We start from the raw sequence: 12,251 nt of genomic DNA, 5'->3' as shown, positions 1-12,251 counted from the left end.
ATCACCCTTTTTATCTAAATCATGAATACGTTTCAGATTCCTTGATATAGAGTGTTAAATATTGGTGAAAACCTAGGTTCTGCCATATTAATTTCCAATTTTGCCAGCAATTTGTGTCAAATAGTGTGTTCTTAATCACTGACTATTTTGTCTTGTGAATTTAACCTCTTACTCTGATCTACTACTCTATTGCTTAGCCTGTAGTAGATGATTTTGAAGATTACTGCTTTAAAACATAGTTTTAGGTGTGATTGATACAGCAAGGCCACATTTCTTTGCATTTTTTTTCACTTTCACTATGTTCTTTGAAATTCTTGATGTTTTGTTCTACCAGGTAAGTTATGTTTTTATTTTTCTAGCTGTATAATTTCTAGGCAGTGTGTATGAGACTGTCTAAGTAAATTATTTTAAGCAGAATTGTCATTTTTATGATATTAGATTGGCCTACTCATGAGCACTTAATATTTTTCGGTTGTTTAGATCTAGTTTTATTTGCATGAAATGTATTTTGTAATTGTGTCCTGGCTTACTTTGCTCCCAAACATTTTATATATAAAATCTGTCTATCTCTTGCTGTTGGGCTTTGTTGGTGACATACAAAAGTGCTGATGATTTATAGGGGTTTATTTTATACCCTGCAACTTTGCTAAAATTGTTAATTGTTCCTAGTGGTTTTTTAGTTGATTTTCTAGGATTCTCTAAATGTACCATCATATTATCTGCAAAGACTGATGATTTTGTTTCCTTGTGAACTACTCTAATTCCTTCAATTTCTTTTCTTACTGTTAAAGCTAACATTTCTAACACAATATTAATAATAATGATGAAAATGGGCAACCTCATTTCACCACTGATCTTATTGGGAATGCTTCTACCTTGTTGAATTATATCTAATACTTTAACTGATTTAACCATTTTAAAGAAAACTCCATTTATTTTTCTGCTCTCCACATAGGGATGGGTGGTGTACTTTGCTCAAGGTTTTTTTGTTTGTTTTTGTTTTTTAACATCTATTGAGATAACCATCAATAAGATCAATTATGCTGGTAATTTTCCTAGTACAGAACCAGCTCAGCCTTTCTGGTATAAAGCCCAGTTGGTGATAGTGTATTATCCTGATGATAAGTTCTATTAATCTTTTTGCTTCAACATTTATTAGGGAAACTTCTGTAATTTTCTTTTTCTGCTTTGGTTCTTCTCACTTTAGATTTCAGTAACATATTTGTGTCATGGCAAGAAAGTGATAGAACTCTTACTTTCCCTATTTTCCCACATAGTTTGTGGAGTATTGGAATTAATTGTTCTTGAAATGTTTGGTAGAATTTACTTGTAAATCCATCTGGACCTAGAGATTTTTCCTTGGGGAGTCCATTGTTGGTTTATTCAACTTCTTTTTTTCTAAAACGGGACTATGTAAAAGTATTTTATTTCCTCATCTTTTAATCTCTTCTTATTAATGTCTAATCAAGTCATCGTTCCCAAATCTAATATTACAAAATGCTTAATATGTGTTTGTTATGTCCCTGTCCAGTTTATCATCATAGATATGTCTCTGTACAGTATATCATAAAGTACTAAAGTGGGTGATGATACAAAAATTAAAAACTAACTAGAATGGTCTGCTCCACATATGCCACAGGCAAAAGTAAAATAGAATGTATGAATGCAGAAATTGTTGTGGCAAGATACCAAATGAAGTAAAATAGATATGAGAAGTGTGGAAAATATTCAGGAAATGGGATCAGGAGTGCAGTAGATAGAATATTATAGTTAGCAAGGAAAGGGGTTTGAACAATGAACAATGAAAAAGACAAGTTCCTGTAGAATTTTAATTTACCAGGGCAATGGGAATATACTATGAGGTGAGAATCGATTGGCTGGCAGGCTAAATCCACAGAAGAGTTTAGGAGACTGAAAGTGGTTAGGGAAAGGGTTATACCCTTGTTAGAGGAAGTATGTAAGTATGTATTGTCCTTCATTTTCAAAAAGTACCCAGACTGCATCACTATGTTAAGAGTCAAGGTACAGTGTGTCTGTCTGTGGCTGATCAGACAAATACAAACTTAGAATACTCTGCCACAATTTAGATACAAATATTCCCTGTGAATATTTGGGGTGGCATCTCTACCTTTGTGCATCTCCCGTGTTTTCTGGGCTAACGCAATTCAACTTTGTTCATAAAACATAGCACCTTCACTGATGAGGGCATGCCTTGCTGTGCAGTTCTGTGCCAGTCTCTCCCATGTCATACAATCAATTTTAAAGTCCTTAAGAGACACCTTAAGAGTGTTCTTATATTGATATTTCTGTCTACCTTGTGAGCACTTCTCCTATGTGAGTTCTCCATGAAATAAAAATTTTTGTAAGCATTCATTTGGCATTCAAGCAATGTAGCCATCCCAAAGGAGTTCTGCTTTCTACAGGAGAGTTAGAATGCTTGGCAGGTTATTTTGAGAAAGGACCTCAGTGTAGGGTATTTTATCCTTCTAGGTGATTCCCAGAATCTTCTTAAGGCAATTCAAATGGAAGCAATTCAGTGTCCCCAGAAGGGATTTAGCATCCTATGAGAAGGAGAAAGATTCCATGAAGCATGCATGAGTGAGGTTTGAAAAGAAAGATACCATGAGGTGAAGCATGGCAGGCTAACAGAAAAGAATTTAGGGAAAGAAACTCTACACCACGAGAGCATCTTTTATAGGGGAAATTTAACCTTGAGGGTTTGACATCATAACTTGGCTTCCTGATTGAATACAGTAAATTCAAGTTTGCAAAGACCTCCATCAATTATCTTCCCTAACATTCAATGAATATTACAATTTTAGCTTCAAACTTCTCTGTTACCACAACTAGCTGCCCAGGACTTCATCACTTAAGGACTTTACATCTCCCAGAAAATTCTGGTCTCCAAAGATTTTCTATAAAGGTTTCTCTATTAGAAAAATGTCTTCTTTTACATAATAGGATTCATATAAAAAGAATCTATTGTGTTTGTGTGTGTGTGATTATATTCTATTAAATAGACTTTTTCAAGTATTTGAAAGCATTCACAGGTGGCAAAAATATTAGACATTTTTTTTTCATGAATGAAAGTAATAAAGACACAAAGTTAACTTTGACAGAAAGAAAAAAAATCTAACAGAGAGATCCCAAAGAGAAATAGATGGTTTCAAAGAACTTTTTTTCAGAGTGTTGAAACATTTAGGGGCAGTATTTACAGAGGCTCTCAGAACCACAGAGCTTATGACACTCTGCTTCTATAATCCTAAAGATGAAAAATGTCCCTGAAAAGAATTATTAACAGACAGAAACAACTTGACTTTTCCTCGTTTATCTTTTTTATCTTTTTTCAGTCCCAACCCTACACCAAACACCAAACAGGTTATATTATATATATATATATATATATATATATATATATATATATATATATATAGAGAGAGAGAGAGAGAGAGAGAGAGAGAGATACATATATATATGTATATGTATATATCTATCTATCTATATATATGTGTATATATCTATATCTATATCTATATCTATATCTATATCTATATCTATACATATGTAGATATAATCATACAAATACATACACACTAATAGACACAAACACATACCTTCCTTTCATCCCTCTCCTGACAACAAGTAAGCTATAGTTTAAAAAAAGATATATTTATTTCTATATTTCTCTCTATATATACATATATAGATATAGATATAGATATAGATATAGATATAGATATAGATATAGATATAGATATATAGATATGTAATCTCCCCACACATATATCCCACATACCCACATATCTTTCCTATCACTGCTGATTCCTTCATTAAATTCTGCTCCATAAGTTGGCTTATTATAATTTAACTCCCCCCACCCAGGGATTCCTTTTTTGTTTTCTTTCCTGGAGTTTTGCTTCCCCATTCACCTACTCCTCCCTGCTTATTTACTTATAGTTTTTGGAGGTACTATATCCTTCATGGTATATATGTAGTATTAACAATTGAATCCATTCCCTAGGTGAATAGATTTTCAGAACTATGAGCCCTTGTCCCTCTAATGCCATCTTCTGCATCTCACTTGTATAATATGGTTACTCTTTTTACCCTTACTCTGCCAATTTTTCTTTTGAGCTACTGATGGAAATCTTAAAAATAAAGTATACATTGTCTGTGTAAAAAAACATAAGCAAATTGTTCATGTTTAAATAGTTTGTCTATGTCAACTTCCTTAAAATTACACTTTGATATTGGCTCTTTCATGTTAAATTTTCTATTAAGTTCAAATGAAGTTGATAAAAAGTTCTGAAAATTTGCAAGTTCCTTCAAATTCTGGGTCTTTTTAAATTGAAAATTGTAAATAAAAAAATTGTAAATTGCTGGATGTGGTATTTTTGGTTTTCTGTAGATATGTTTCCAGTACCTGTGGTCTTTTATTATAGCCATAGATAAATTTTGTACAATTCTAATTTTTGATCCAGATTTTTGTTATTTTTTTCTCATTTCTTGCAAAATTTGCTTTTTGATTTGGCAGTATTAAAAACTGGCAATTATATTCCTACTTATTATCCACAAAGGATTTCTTTGAGGTGGTGATGAGTGGATTTTTTTCTATTTCTACTTTCCCCTCATGTTTTCATCACTCCAAGAAAATTTTCTAGGATTATTTACTGCATTATATTGTGTCAAGGTTCTCTTTTTCATCACAACTTTCTGGCAGTCCAATTATTTTTATACTTTCACTTCTTAATCTATTCTTGGGATCTGTTGTTATGAGATCTTGTTGTTATGTTTCTTATGAGATGTTTCCCATTGTGTTCTATTATCTCATACTTTATATTGTTGTACTGTTTCTTAGTCCCTCATAGCTTCATTGGTTTCCTGTTGCCCAATTATAATTTTTAAAAAAATTTCTTTAATCTTTGAGACAATGTACCTCCTTTGTTAACCAGTTAACTGTTTTTTTTTCATAATCTCCTTGTTTTTCTTGGATGCTTTTCAGTTTTTTATTTTTTATTTTTTTTAAGTTTTTCCTCAATGCCTGTCATTTGAGTTTTGAATTCTTTTTTGAGTTCTTCCATAAATTCTGTTTAGGCAGGAAGGCATTTAAAAAATGAATTCCAGTCTTCCTTGTTCCCATTTTTTATATATATATATATATATATATATATATATATATATATATATGTATATATATATGTATATGTATATGTATATTTTTTTCCCTGAGGCTGGGGTTAAGTGACTTGCCCAGAGTCACACAGCTAGGAAGTGTTAAGTGTCTGAGACCAGATTTGAACTTGGGTCCTCCTGAATTCAAGGCTGGTGCTCTATCCACTGTGTCCCATAATGTATTTCAATGGTGTTTTTTTTTCTTCTTTGCCACTTCTTCTTGTCTTTTTTTTTAATAAGACATATTTTAATAGAAGGTATTAATTTAAGTACCTCCAATCACTGGGTGGGGGATAGTGCCTCAAGCTTCCCTTCAGCTCTCCACTCTGACCAGGAACCTAAAATCAAGAACTCCACCCTCCTGCAAGTGCCTACAGTCAGCAGTGCCCCTACACACCTGCTTCTGCACTCACCAGATGTTGGTTCCTTCTCGCCCAGGGCTGCATCTCAGCTGCACAGCTGGGCCTTGTATTCCTAAACATTCGAGGATCACTCCTGAACTCCAACCCCCACTCCACAAGAGGAGTCAATACATTTGGGCAGGTCAAAACAGTGGGGCAGGTGAAAGTGACCATAGTTCCAGCTGAGACATTAGCCACACAAGCTGCTAGCCTGAGGGATCCCCACTGGATGTTCCTGAGTATTTAGCCTTGAGATGGTTGCACTTCTGATATGTTAATCCTGGCCCAAAGTCCTCCTTTAGATCTTGTCCTGTTGTATCAAGAGAGGAATTCTGTTCTGTCCCCAAGTCAGCTTGGGTTTTCACAAGTCTATGTTTGCTCTGAGGCAAAGATTTGTCTTATTTGTGGGGTAAATTAGGCCTTGAAATTTACCATCCTACTTTGCCATCTTCCCAGAATGCTCCCCCCAAAAATTTGAAAAGAGCATTGCTTTAAGAGATTTTTAAAAGAATATAGAACAAATAAAGCAACAGTTTGATTGCAGGGTGATTACTACTAAGAGTAAGAAACTTCATTACTTTACATAGATTTTAGAGTTAACAACTTATTGTATGAAAACACTATGTTAATTTGTTTCAGACGGAAGGGCTGACCTACTTGGAAGATTCTTATTTCATTTCACCAATAAATGGTTTAAAATCTTTCCAATATAGTATTCTGCATATATTGCTTTTCTATTTTAGGGAAGGAAAGATTTTCCTCCTGCTGAAAGAATAACAAATAAATGAATACATGTAGAGATACTGCTTTTTTTAAGATGCTAGATTTTGATAATATTGAAACATTTCCCCAACTCTGATATTTTACATCACCAGAAGATGGAGGAAAGACCTAAAGAGCTTTTGAAAAATATAAGTGGTGAAATGAGCTAACATTTGCAAATTGGTGCTATGTATGTATTATATAGTAGTAATGCTATACATGTGAATTCTGAAACTCTTTCCTTCTCAGGAAATGTTAAAATGCTCAATTTAGGACCTTAGATTCTCAGACTGTCTTGTTTATGATAGTTAAGGCAGCTTGGTTGGGCCCAGACTGCTTTAATTAGTATCTTTAAGATACCTATGATGGAAACTTGCCAGACAGTTTGATAAAGCCCTGATGGGAATCATGTTTTCCCAGAATATCTTTAAGAGTCCCAATATCTCAATATATAACTTTTATCTTCCCAACTCTTCTGTATTACTTGTCCTCCTTCCCTGAGAAAACCCAAGTTTATATTTACTCTTTGAAAGTTGTGCTTATTGTCCAGATCTGCTCATAGGAGAGCTACAGGTGTCAGTCCCCTGTCCTGATTCATAAACAAGGAGGGGATAGGAGGGACTCAGCAGAGTTTAATCTATTCAGGATTACATCAGGGTTAATATACCTAAAGTTTACCTATTCCGTTACAAATGCCTAAGTGTTCAGTTAGATTCTTGATACATCTAAATTAGAACAGTAATCAAGGCATCATGTACAAAAGTATTCAGATAGCAGGTAACAGATAATAGAATGTCTGGCTGATGTCCTCCAGACACATTTCTTAGAAGTCTGTAATCATGCCTTCCTCCAAAGATTCCTGATACTAGTAATCAGCAAGGTTAGACATGTCTCCTGACTTCTCTCTATCCACCAGCAGGAGGGATAGAGAAGCTGAGCCAGACTGTTGAGGGCGGTAGCCCCTTTGGTATTCTTTGTTTGATCTCCAACTCCATTTGGAACTTGGACTTTGATGTGGTCAAACCAGTTTGGGCTATCTGAACTGGTTGGAGTTTTATAGCCCCCCCCATTCTAATCTGCTCAAACAGACCAAATGTCACAGCAGGGGAAGAGACTTCTGTCTCTACTCAAAAGATTACAAGAGAATCCTTATCTTATCTGCATCACTCTCCTGAACCTCCTTAGATCAATACATTTGAATAATTATGCTTTGTATAAAAAAGGGAACCCAAAAATCTATTCTTTGCAAACTGGCCTTGTACCTTGCAGCCATTTTGCCCACTGACTCTCCGGTGTTTCTATTCTAATAAATAAAGACTTTGTTTCTACACAGCCTTGAGTAGCAAAAGTCATTTGCTAACGGACCGCCTGTTGGGACTTTGGGAAGGAGAAAGAGATTATTAGACCTCCTGAAAAAAAATGACCCATCTCGGTTTGGACCCTCAGTTTACTCCTCATCAAGACTAGATTCCCAAAAGTACTCCATGGAGAAAAGGGTCTTATACCTTAACATTCCATGGCCCTCAACACTTATAAAGATTTCTGCTAAGTCCTTTTTAGGAGTAAGCCAGCTAGGAGATAGGCTCTCCCTCCCTCTTTGCAACTTCCTTTTACTGATCTTTCTCCTTAATATAGCTGACTCTGGTTAGACTGCTAAATTCCTCTATGGAGTTAGCCTGCCATTCAATGGTCTACTGAAGGCTCCTAGAATATTCCTTTAATGGTTTCTTCCAAATACTAAACTTTTTTTTTACTAACTCTATTGCTCTCCCTAATTTATTTAGATTTACCCCGCTTGGTGCCTATTTTAGGACTTCATTCTATCTTTAAATTCTCCTCATAAATAAAGATACCTTTTGGCAAAGAGAATGCCCTTATGCATTTTTCACATGTATCTTGGATTTTGTATGTAAAATTAAGAGTTGCTACACTCACCCCATCATGTTTTAAAAAATGACAAGTGACTAAAAACATTTTATTTTACTGTCATTCATTTACTATCCTGCAGCTTTCATCAATATTTATCAAACAGAATTGGCTTCTTAACATGCATAGATTGGCCTCTTTAGAACTCAGTAATGTCATGCTTTTTTTGTATACATATTTCAGTCAGTCCTGTAATCCCTGGGACTCAAGCAAAACAGGTAGCTATCCTGCTAAGTTTATTGCTTTACATTCTTGAGCCACTTGAGGAAAATGAAGAGGGCAGCTCCACACTAAAACCCATATAGATATAGATATAGATATAGATATAGATATAGATATAGATATAGATATAGATATAGATATAGATATAGATATAGATATAGATATAGATATAGATATAGATATAGATATAGATATAGATATTACTACTATATGATATTTAATATAAAAATGTTATATGTAGTATAAAATAGGGCACTATTACAAGAGTTTTCTAGATGAAACTATTTTCTCAGGTACTGCAGTTGCACATCTGATGTTGGTGTCATTCTAATTAGTCTAAATTTATTTGCTTTTCCAATCAAGTCTATAACCCTTAGAATCAGTCTTCTTGTTAGAATAATAAAAAAGGAATGACATTTCTTTGCAGATTCCTTTTAAGATCTAATGTAGCTTTAGGCCTAAGATAACTTAAAAAGGATTTGTTGATATCCACCTTCTGTGAATTGGCTTGGTATCTACTCACTGTACTTACAGCTGGAGAGAAAAGACATATAACTCAGAAAAAAAACTATAGAATAAAGTAGTAAATGTGGATTATTCCAACTTTATACAAAAGCTAGTAATGTAATTTTGTGGTTTCTTCTTTCAATCCTATTTTTGTTTTGAATTTCTTAATTTGCTTTAATAATCATTTTAGGAAATATATTTTATAGTTGTTAGATAACAATAATGAAACATTTTCTTACAGCTTACAATTAAAATAATTTAATTTTAATGTTAAATTATTATTTAAGTTGAAAGATTTTTACTTCTATATTTTGCTAAACTTATACTTTATAGAAATATGAGGAAGAGCTTCACCAACAATTGGATGCACAAAATTCAATAAATAGACATATAGAATCTATAAATAGATATCTTCAAGAAGAAATAATAGAAACTTTGAAACAGAATGATGACAGGCTGGATCTTGAGCATCATTTAGAAATACCTATGGAACAAATACAATATGGACCAAAGATTAAAGAAAAAGTGAAGAAAGAGACTGAAGAACAAGTGAAAAAAATAAATCCATTATTAAAGGTTATTTAATTTATCACTTTTATATTTTTAAAATATTAACATGTAAATGCAGATTTCCCCCTATTCTAAATTCAGAATCTTTTTCTTTAGAATTTTCCCCTCTGCCTTTTACTCTCCTTAAGCTTGGTATCAACTTAAAAAACAAAACAAAACAAAACAAAAAAAAAAAAGAAAAGAAAAAGAGGAAAAGAAAATATTGCCTTCTGATGTGAATTCTGAAAATAGATTATTCTCTTCCCTTGTCAGAAAAATGTCAAAGTTTTTTTGTTTCCCAGATAGTTTTATGACCATAGTTAAGGCAACCATAATGTGCTTAGATTACTTTGTTAGTATCTTTAAGATACCTATGATAGGAACCCAATCTTTCTCAGACTGTCTTTTCTACTATGTTCAAGTCAATCTCCACACCATAAAGTTTCTGCCTTTATGTTCCCTCTTTCCCTGATGTGATGTGAACCTGAATCCTTTCCTGAACTAAACTACATATGAGGTACTCTCTACCTCATAGCATCTTCCCTCTATTGGTTCTTTCCTCCTACATAAGTGTGATTTTTAATAGAAAAATTATATTTCCCCTTGTTAATTAATACAATAAATAGCATAACATTGGAAACTATGAAGGATGTCCAGCCATGGTTGCTCTATGTAATAAACAAAACTTTTATTTTAAAGTTTTCATATAATCATTCATGTTTCAACTCTCTCTCCCAAATCTATTCTGTTTACCACTCAAGGTGCCTATATAACATTTTTGAAATCATAAGCAAAAATAACCATATATACTCTCAAGTGTTTTTTTTTAATAATTGGTACAATATTCAATTAAAAAAAAGGTGAGTCGTTTTAGTTTTTGTGTGTTTTTCAACCAAAATTTGAATTGGAAGAAAGCATTTTGAAAGCGTCTGGAGGTAATTTTTTTCAAAATTTTATTTGATATGTTTATAATAATCTAAGAAGACAAAACTGAAGGATGAGAACTAGTGAACTAATCTCCAATTGAAATAGAGTTGTTTTTTTTATTGTTGTTGTTTTTATTTGTTTTTCTCCAATTGAAATGCAATTCAGCTGATCTTGAGCATGACTCATTTCAAAGTTAGAATCTACTTTTTTGCAATTTAGAAGTGCCCTCTTAATCACTGTCTGAAATTAAAATGAAAGCTAACAGAATATGAGAACAAAAGTCTTATAATTTTCAGGATGGAGTCAAACATATTTGTGAACTTTATTCTTTGTTTTCCATTTGGTTTAGATTCAACAACTGAAAGCTAAATTCCGCAAAAGAAACACCGTACATGAAGAGTTGGAGGCAGAGCAAGAGAGGTACAGAAAATTCTTTTCTCAAGAATACAGGTACACCTAAACACAGACAGGAAGAAAAAATCATATAAATTTACATTGCTTTTGAAGATTTCCATTTGGAATATAACAAAGCATTAAGGATCATATCTATGACCTCAATGGAAAATGTGGGTTAACTGGGTGATTATACATATATAAATATATATAAATACATATACATATATTAATGTCAACTAGAAGACTAGTCAACTAGAAATAATTCAATTATGTAAAAAAAACTTTTATAACATATAATTATAAAAAACTTTTATAACATAATCTCATTGTTTTCAGAGTCAAGAAACTTTTTAAGGAAAAATCACAATTATGACAGTATTTAAAAAAAATCCAAACATTAAGAAAATTACTACCCATTTATGTGTTGTAAAATGTTCACAGAAGTAATGAGAGGCTACTTATTGCAGACTAATGAATGAAAAACTAAAGAATAAAATTTTACTCAACAGATTTACTACACGTCCCTTTCTGGAGCCAATGAATAATGAATTTGTTGATACTTCTGTGGTACTTCCTAGAAGAAGATCAATATATTTTACTGAAAATACAGAGTCTTCAGAAAGTTCTACTGAAGACTTCTTTCGAATGGTTAGTGATTTTTCCCCCCCTTCTTGTTCTTTATCCTAAAGTGACAATGTAAAATTTCATGCTTATTTATTTGGGGGATTTATTTTTCAAAAAAGATGATTTTTTTTGCCAAATAATAAAAAAAATTTCGATAATGGTTTTAAAGTTTTGTGTTTTTAAAAGATTAAAGGCTGTGTTTTAAAGCTGTATTTTTTTTTTAAATCCACAAGTATCAGTCCTTTAAGTTAATGATAATTTAATGGTGAAAAGGTGTTTAGTAATCTTCTTTTTGACTCTTTGTAACCTGGAACACTTTAGTCAAAATCTGATTGTTTTAAAAATAATCTCCATATTTATGCTTTTTTTTTTTTTGAAATTATTTTTTATTCTAATGACACAAAGGTGATGGGAAGAAAAATCCTGTAGTTTTCACAATTAAAGGATTAGGATGAATGGAATTGGGAAAACCAATTTAACATATTTTTTCTTTTTCAAAGGGTTCAATAATTTAGCATCTTAAAATAATTTTCTTTCATGGAATTGGGAAAACCAATTTAACATTTTTTCTTTTTCAAAGGGTTCAATAATTTAGCATCTTAAAATAATTTTCTTTCATGGAATTGGGAAAACCAATTTAACATTTTTTCTTTTTCAAAGGGTTCAATAATTTAGCATCTTAAAATAATTTTCTTTCATATATATATATATATATATATATATATTCATTTGAAACATAAACATAAAATAAGAAAATAAAAACAA

The 12,251-nt window shown here is 32.3% G+C and overlaps 1 protein-coding gene and 1 long non-coding RNA gene across 10 annotated transcripts in view; one reads left to right on the top strand and one right to left on the bottom strand.

Annotated features, from left to right (window-relative positions):
- LOC141544605 (uncharacterized) overlaps positions 1–12,251 on the bottom strand; it is an 82,488-nt gene that overhangs the window by 45,408 nt on the left and 24,829 nt on the right. The gene's annotated exons all lie outside the window — the stretch shown is intronic.
- The window catches only part of LOC141544603 (uncharacterized), a 133,254-nt gene that overhangs the window by 102,097 nt on the left and 18,906 nt on the right, over positions 1–12,251 (top strand). For 5 of the 6 annotated variants that reach the window (XR_012482684.1, XR_012482687.1, XR_012482685.1 and 2 more), the window contains 3 exons: positions 9,324–9,566; positions 10,816–10,886; positions 11,372–11,510. Coding sequence is in view for 1 of the 6 variants with exons in the window: in XM_074270983.1 (XP_074127084.1) it covers positions 9,324–9,566; positions 10,816–10,886; positions 11,372–11,510 (453 nt within the window). In the remaining 5 variants the exon portion in view is untranslated. The remainder of the gene's footprint in view (positions 1–9,323; positions 9,567–10,815; positions 10,887–11,371; positions 11,511–12,251) is intronic. The other variant, XR_012482686.1, reaches the window with a different exon arrangement.

Source organism: Sminthopsis crassicaudata, chromosome 5 (genome assembly GCF_048593235.1).
Source record: "Sminthopsis crassicaudata isolate SCR6 chromosome 5, ASM4859323v1, whole genome shotgun sequence".
In the NCBI taxonomy this organism is placed as follows: domain Eukaryota; kingdom Metazoa; phylum Chordata; class Mammalia; order Dasyuromorphia; family Dasyuridae; genus Sminthopsis; species Sminthopsis crassicaudata.
The sequence above is the reverse complement of the archived record's forward strand: the minus strand, read 5'-3'. Positions and strand labels throughout refer to the sequence as shown.